Below are 8,000 nucleotides of genomic sequence, written 5' to 3'. Positions count from 1 at the left end.
ATGTACCGTTGTGTGATGCATGTTTTGTTGTATAATTGTTATACCACTAATGGTGTTCTCAAAATAGTAATGACACAACTAGAGCTTTGTTCTCGGAAAACTGGTCTTAATCCATGTGCGTTAAGTTTCGTCCCAGATTAGCCTGTTCAGTTCGCACAGAATAATCAGGGACGACACATTGCTCTTTTTTGTTATTTTCCGTTTAAAGGAAGACTCTTCTTAGTAAAAATCAGGTTAAGGCGGAAATAGTCGCCCCTGATCCGCCCGTGGGGACAGCACAGCCTTATCTTGGACGACACTTTAGGCACATGCATTAAGCCCAATTTTCCCAGAACGAGGCTCATTGTAATGACTTAACAACCTCAACATGTTAAAATGTTTTCATACTAATAACAATATACTGTTTACATACTTAAGACTGTGGCCCCATTCTACCAGCGATTCCTAATGGAATGGCATCGCTTGACGTCGCTAACGCCTCGACATACTTGTCAACATCTAGCATTACCTGTGACACCGGCTATTTGACGTCAATTGACGTCATTATTTGTCAGTCTGATGGTACTTGGGAGCTATCATCTTGTCATATTATTGGTAAGAATAATACAGATTTGTTTCCGTTTAATGTCATAAATGTATCACTTTCAAAATTAGTTGAAAACTATCTGTACGCAGATATGACTCTAGTTGAATCTTAATAGAACAATGATCGAAACCATTCAGTGCAAAATTGTACAAAGTTTCCTTTTTTGAATGTTAATATTTAAAACATCTTTATTAAAAATTCATATATAAACGCGACTGTAAATGTTTCCAAATCCCACATTAATGTGTTAGATATTAACCGCGTAATGCGAAAATGGGTCTTATGCCCATTGCGGTAAGCATAGTTCCATACAATCCTGCCCATTTGCACAGTCTGGTCAGGAGCTTTTGAGAGCACTAACTTTATTGCGTTACTTTAAAGTGGAAGCTCCTGGCCCGACTGCGTGGATGCGCGGGCAGGATGTTGCTACACTGGCCACATATGACATTAAAGCCATTTTCGCATGACGCGGCTCATATTACTTGTAAACGGTTAATTATACCCCCATTACCATTGGTAATGGGGGCTATATAGGAGTCATTTTGTCGGTCGGTCGGTCTGTCTGTCGGTCTGTCCCGAAATTTCATCCGATCTTCACCAAACTTGGTCAGAAGTTGTATCTAGATGATGTCTAGGTCAAGTTTGAATATGGGTCATGCCAGGTCAAAAACTAGGTCACGGGGTCAATTAGTGTGTTTTACCCTGAAAGTTTGTCCGGACAATTTAAAATCGTTAGATTTTAAAATGACTTGGTACATTTGTTCACCATCATGGGACAGTGTGTCGCGCGAAAGAATTACGTCGATATCTCCATGGTCAAGGTCACACTTGGAGTTCAAAGGTCAAATGATTGTCCGGGCCATAACTTTGTCATTTATAGTGAGATTTTAAAATCATTTGGGAAATGTGTTCACCATCATTGGACGGTGTGTCGCGCGAAAGAATTACGTCGATATCTCCATGGTCAAGGTCACACTTTGAGTTCAACGATCATAAATGAGCTTGTCCGAGCTATAACTATGTCATTCATTGTAAGATTTAAAAATGATTTGTCACATTTGTTCACCATCATTGGACGGTGTGTTGCGCGAAAGAATTACGTCCATATCTCAAAGGTCAAGGTCAAACTTTGAGTTCAAAGGTCAAAAATGGCCATAAATGAGCTTGTCCGGGCCATAACTATTGTGTTGTGTTCATTGTGAGATTTAGAAATCATTCGGTACATGTGTTCACCATCATTGTACCGCAAAAGAATTACGTCGGTATCTTCAAGGTCAAGGTCACACTTTGAGTTCAAAAGTCAATAATGGCCATAAATGAGCTTGTCCGGGCCATAACTATGTGGTTCATTGTGAGATTTTAAAATCATTTTGCACATTTGTTCACCATCATTGGACGGTGTGTGGCGCGAAAGAATTACGTCGATATCTCCAAGGTCAAGGTAACACTTTTAGTTCAAAGGTCAAAAATGGCAATAAATGATCTTGTCTGGGCCATTACTATGTCATTCATTGTGAGATTTTGAAATGACTCTGTACATTAATTTTGTTCACAGTCATTGGACGGCGTGTCATGTGAAAGAATTCAAGAGTTCAAAGGCCAAAATGGCTTTAAATGATAATGGCATAATAATTTTTAAAAATCCCCATAAATTAGATTCTCTTGTTTTGTGAAAACAACATGCAAAATATGTCAATGCGGCACGTGGGGGTATACGTCATGTCTGTGACAAAGCTCTAGTGTTTTTCTGGTCCCATATTCAGACTGCCTTGACCCTACTCCATCAAACGGTCAAACCCAGGCACCCAAGGGTACAACCTACGGGGAAGTGGCGTTCGTGTCATGTGACGTTGGGTATACGTTAGTTGGCGACAGATTCATTGGCTGTCTGGCGTCTGGCAACTGGAGTCATTATCCCACTTGTGTTTTACGCGGTAAGCGGTTAAGAGCTTTTGTACAATCATTGGTCTTGCATATAGTTTCTTTCTAAAGACATTATAATGTATAAAATTACTTTTTATTTCTTTCGTCCTATACATGTATTTAAGTGGAGGAAACCTTCATGAAACATGCATTTAACATTATTGTAAGGTAATAAATCTAAATGCTACACCCTACAGACACATTATTTGTTTCTATTTCATGTAAGACAAAATGGAAGTGGGGGAAACATACAATATGCTTTAAATATAAAAACATGTAATGAGTTTATAAATCAAAGAGTTGCTTACATTTATTATTGTCAGGCTTACTGTTCATCAATGAATTCTTTGGCATTGAAATATAACGTTAAACTCCCATTTTGCTGAAATAAAGTTTTTAAATAACATTTATGCCTTCGTTAACATATGTGGAACCATTGCAGATTGCGCTGATCCGACCCCTGTGTATGGGTCATCCAACTACTCCTCATCACGGTACGGCACTGTTGTACAAGTGACATGTCATCCTGGGTATGAGATCGGGGGATCCGCACTGTTGATCTGTCTGTCTTCTGGCATGTGGGACCACGTGTCATCATGTGTACCTGCAGGCAATCTTGGGTGTTTTGAAGATCGGGTGTTGTTCTGTGTTTGTTGTTGTGTTGTGATACACAAATACTAAAGAATTGCAGTGTTTTGTTGTTGTTTTTATGCTAGTTTTTCATGTTCATATACCGTGTAAATCGTTTCTTTTGATTAAAATATGTTTGATGAAGCATGAGTTTATTGTTGTACGGTCGTTGTAACAATGTGATTGAGTGCTCTATAATATCTCCTACTTCTCCGTTGTTTACAGTATAGTCGTCAACATTTAATATTGAAGTGATGTTGAAATGAATGCAGGTTTGTTCTTTTATTGCGTTCCTTCTTTTGGTAAAAATAATTAATTAACGCATCGCCGACAAAAAAAGAATCAGCTGCATTGCAAGCCGTCTATTCTTCTTTATATATCAATCAACAATTATTCCTTTTAGCTTACAATGTCTTCGACACTCTTGTCGTAACAAACATTAATACTGCTAGCGACAGTGTTTAATTATATATGAGTCGGGCACTGAAAAACGGTGCTTAATGCATTTGCGTCAAGTGTCACTTTCCGCCCAAATGGAGTTCGCTAAGAAGAGACTTCTTTCAAACGGAAAATTTCATACAAGCTGAAAATTTCAGCCCTAGTTAGCCTTTGCTAACTGCACATGCTAATCTGGGACGACTTTTTACGCACATGCATTACACCCCTCTTATATATGTCACAACCCACGTTCGTTTAAACAGATTGTGGCGACCCCACACCCGACCATGGCACGGCTGTGTACACGGTCACTACTCTAGGAGCCTCTGTCAACTATACATGCGATGCAGGCTATGATCTGGTTGGCAGTGCTACATCGACTTGTACTGCAACCGGCTGGTATACAACACCACAATGTATTGTGAAAGGTACTTTAATTTGAAATGTTAGTTGAAAATGAAGCTCAATGTCACGGTTTTAAATTGCGATTTAAACACTACAAAATCCACGTGTTTAACATATATAAATAACCGTACCATCATCGTGATAAAGGATATTGCTTGAATATAGCATGATATTGAGTACATGTATATGTTTACAGTTAAATCATGTGTACGTGCTTGAATTGCACTTGTTTTTGGTGACTTGCCTCAGAATTGGTCCATTAAATGTTATATGGGTAACGTAAATTTCTGCTGATGTTTCTACGTTTTATTTATATGAATGATAACGTATTTTAGACATGTGTCATTTGTTGTAAATAGAAAATTATAAAAACCCTTCTGGACACGACATATATTTTCAGACTGCGGGGCACAAACTGTGTTAAATGGAACGCTAGAAACTCCAGGTGGCACCAAATATGGAGCTGTGGCCATTGTGGTATGCGACACGGGATTTGAGGTCGGCGGAGATACCCTGATAACGTGTAATGCCAGTGGAACTTGGACAGACACTGCGCGTTGTAATATAACATGTACGGACGAGTCTGATTCCTTATGCATTTTTGGATTGCATTACTTTTATTCATTGATAACATTAAGCTTTTAATTTTGCCCCCGCATCACAACCAAATATAAAGGAGGACGATTTTACATATTAGGACGTCAGTCTTTTGGTTTTTATTGTTTTCATAGCTTGATTTAAGCCAGTCTTTTTCTATAAAAATATTATAATTTTGTGAATGCCGATATTGGAGGAACATTCGTCACACACGGGACAATATTAGTTATATCTATTTAACCTCGGCATATCTCTGTATGCATGGTCGTTTTGCGCTGTTTTAAGTATTTAGAATTTTCGCAATCATACTGCGGCAGGAAACTTTGAAAAAAAACGAATGACTCTCAACATAAAATTATAAACACTTAATTTAAAATGTTTATTTTTTTATTTAATTAAGAAATGTTTAAGAGTGAACACATTATAGAAACAATGCTTTAAACATTTATGTATAATTAATATGTTAATATGTGTTGCTAATTTATTTGATTCATTCACGATATTATGAATCTTATTTGATGTGTGTAGTTGTTTTTCTTGCATTTGAGATTCAATGAGTTGTACAATTGTTATTGTAATGTATACTGATGTTTAGTTCGTATGCTTACATATTGTTAAGTGCCGTAATGGTCACTTGGTAAATATTTAATATTACACACTCATAGATTGATTGGCAGCATACTAGTTTGTAATTTAACTTTTCAGATTGCAAAGATCCGAAGCCAGTCAATGGTCATTCCAATGCAACGACCTTTCAATACGGTTCTGTGGTTGAGATCAACTGTAGCGCCGGCTATAACCTTTCTGGTCGTTCTGTTATCACGTGTGGAGAGTACGGCGTGTGGTCCGAGAATCCGATATGCGACCCTTCAGGTATCATTCAACAAGAAAATGTAACCAATGCTTTTAGGTCGTGGTCACAATAAAGGTCAATGCTAAAATGTTGGTGAACACATTTGAAATAATTACCATATTCATAACATTCCTGACAACTACTCGACTCAATGAATACAAGCGACTTGTACCGATGTATTAGCTGCGAAATGGCATCACATACCTTATGTTTGAAAAAAAAGTATAAACAGATGTGCGAAGGGTTGTGCTGAGTGGTAACTCACTGTGGTACATATATTATATTTATCTACAACTTTTTTTAAACACCAACGTAAAAAATACATTTTTACATTTGCAGATTGTGGAAATCCTACACCCAAGAACGGCATTGCCTCATACACAGACACAACTCTGGATGCAGTGGCTTTACTGTCATGTAACGATGGATATAATAATAACGGCAAGTCGGTGATTGAATGCCTTACTACTGGGAAATGGAACGAAAGTGCCAATTGTACCATCAAAGGTAGCTTTTATATCATTATCATTCCAATAAGGTTTAACTTAAAATAATGCGCATTATGTATATATAGGTTTTTCAGCTTTTTAGACGCAGGTTTTAATCTTTTGAGATTTTGTGAAAAATGATATTTCTGTTAAAGGTATAATATTAATCGTTGTTTTCATCTTTCCGTTTTAAAATATAAATAATGTGTTTTTTTTGTAATGTAAAAAAATACGTGATTGTTTATTATGTTCGAGTACTGCACGTTTTGTTGACCACGAAGATTAAGCGGATTGCCATAAATCCGACCATTGCAACACATCTAGATACACTCAAATAAAACATATAATATTCCAAATTTACCAGTGTTTTAAATATAAATGTTCGCCCGACAAGAGTAACGAGTTTTTGTTTGATTAAGGTATTGAATTAATGATATACATTTAAGATATGCGCATATGTTTCTGAGCGTACACTAATGTTTTGAATGTATCCATATGATCATACGAATTAACTGTTCAGACAAACACATTACTTAAAAGCGTTTTACATTTATTCAACTACCGGTGATCGTTTATGTATTTATCAGATTGCGGAGCCCTGTCTGTATCAAACGCCACAACACATGCTCCCATCGGCAATTCCTTCGGCTCATACGCATTTGTAGCATGCAATATTGGATATGCAATTAACGGTTCTAGTATTGCTGTCTGTCAGAATGACGGAAACTGGAGTGCACGACCGACGTGCAACAAAATAGGTATGAAGATTATTAATTATTGGAATGCATGGTTATTTTACTTGTCATGATTACTTTTGTATGTAATTCGCACTTTCGCATCGTATCTCTTTACTGTATAGGTTGAACACGAATTGATTACAGGTTCTATGATATATTTTTGATCATATTTCGAAATGTCACTTAAACCATTCGCAATTATTCTGTTATCGTCTGTAATCATATGTGTGCATTTTCCAAACTACACAGTGCATTTAAACATGAATTCGTTTATGTATTTTTATTTACCGTTTATAGTATGCAAGGAGCCATCGCTATTCAATGGCAATTTCACTGCTACAACATTCGAGTATGAGGCAGTAGCCACTCTAGCCTGTGATGAAGGATATCATCTTGTTGGTTCATCGACCAATACATGCGGAAGTAATGGCATGTGGTCAGAATATCCAGTCTGTGACCCAATAGGTTTGTTTTTAATCCATTTAGTTTTCCTTTTGTGTCTTAAATTGATGTTTATAAGCAGAAACAAGACATTTGTTTCGTTACTAGAATAACATCGTCAAAATTTATATGCCACTATTTGGTTCACATTTCAAGTGTATATGCAGTTAGACAGTGTTCATTATTTGCTATGTTTAAAATACATTTTGTAGAGTGCGGGTACATTCGTTTGACGGACGGTTATGCTACTTATAATAAAACATCATTTGGATCTGTCGCGATATACCACTGCAATACAGGGTATACGCTTTCTGGAAATTCCACTGCACAGTGTACTTCGAGTGGGTGGATTGGCACCACGGAATGCAAAATAAGAGGTATTTAATGCATAACTTCAAAAGTGAAACCCATACCTGATTGTTTAGTTATAGTTTGTGTGGTATTCATATTGAACAGGAAAGGGAACGATTTCTGAAACAGCTTTTCCAAGTATTATTTTACATATTGAAGTATATTCGAATATTCGATTCCAATTTATTCAGAAAAGTGAATAAGAACTAAACGGAAAGTAAGCACTGTTTAAATAGTACATGTGTATTGTATTATTAAATGAAAACAAGAATGTGTATGTTCTGTTGAAAAAAAAAAACACACGTATATTTAATAATAATTATCGACTAAGTGTTGATTTTGATTTCGGTTTCGAGTTCCGACGCGTAGCAATTACACATGAGGGCAATAGTCAGATAGTAAAAACATGCACACATACGTTTGCATTACGTCAACACGATGCGTAATTAAAAATTACGTCAGCTTCATTTATAAACATGAAGGGAATTATCAATTTTAACATTACATGCTTTGTTGGAAATACAGTGAAAATATCAGGTGCCAAATTAACA

General features: G+C 36.6%; 2 protein-coding genes across 2 annotated transcripts in view; one reads left to right on the top strand and one right to left on the bottom strand.

Annotated features, from left to right (window-relative positions):
* Positions 1-8,000, bottom strand: part of LOC127850240 (uncharacterized) — a 155,941-nt gene that overhangs the window by 43,302 nt on the left and 104,639 nt on the right. The gene's annotated exons all lie outside the window — the stretch shown is intronic.
* LOC127849664 (sushi, von Willebrand factor type A, EGF and pentraxin domain-containing protein 1-like) overlaps positions 453-8,000 on the top strand; it is a 46,634-nt gene continuing 39,086 nt past the window's right edge. The window contains exons 1-7 of the mRNA XM_052382412.1: positions 453-561; positions 2,350-2,520; positions 2,952-3,119; positions 3,841-4,005; positions 4,383-4,505; positions 5,285-5,452; positions 5,772-5,939. Of these exons, the coding sequence (XP_052238372.1) occupies positions 453-561; positions 2,350-2,520; positions 2,952-3,119; positions 3,841-4,005; positions 4,383-4,505; positions 5,285-5,452; positions 5,772-5,939 (1,072 nt within the window). The remainder of the gene's footprint in view (positions 562-2,349; positions 2,521-2,951; positions 3,120-3,840; positions 4,006-4,382; positions 4,506-5,284; positions 5,453-5,771; positions 5,940-8,000) is intronic.

Source organism: Dreissena polymorpha, chromosome 11 (assembly GCF_020536995.1).
Source record: "Dreissena polymorpha isolate Duluth1 chromosome 11, UMN_Dpol_1.0, whole genome shotgun sequence".
NCBI classification, from domain to species: Eukaryota; Metazoa; Mollusca; class Bivalvia; order Myida; family Dreissenidae; genus Dreissena; species Dreissena polymorpha.
This window is presented reverse-complemented; position numbering and strand designations above follow the sequence as displayed.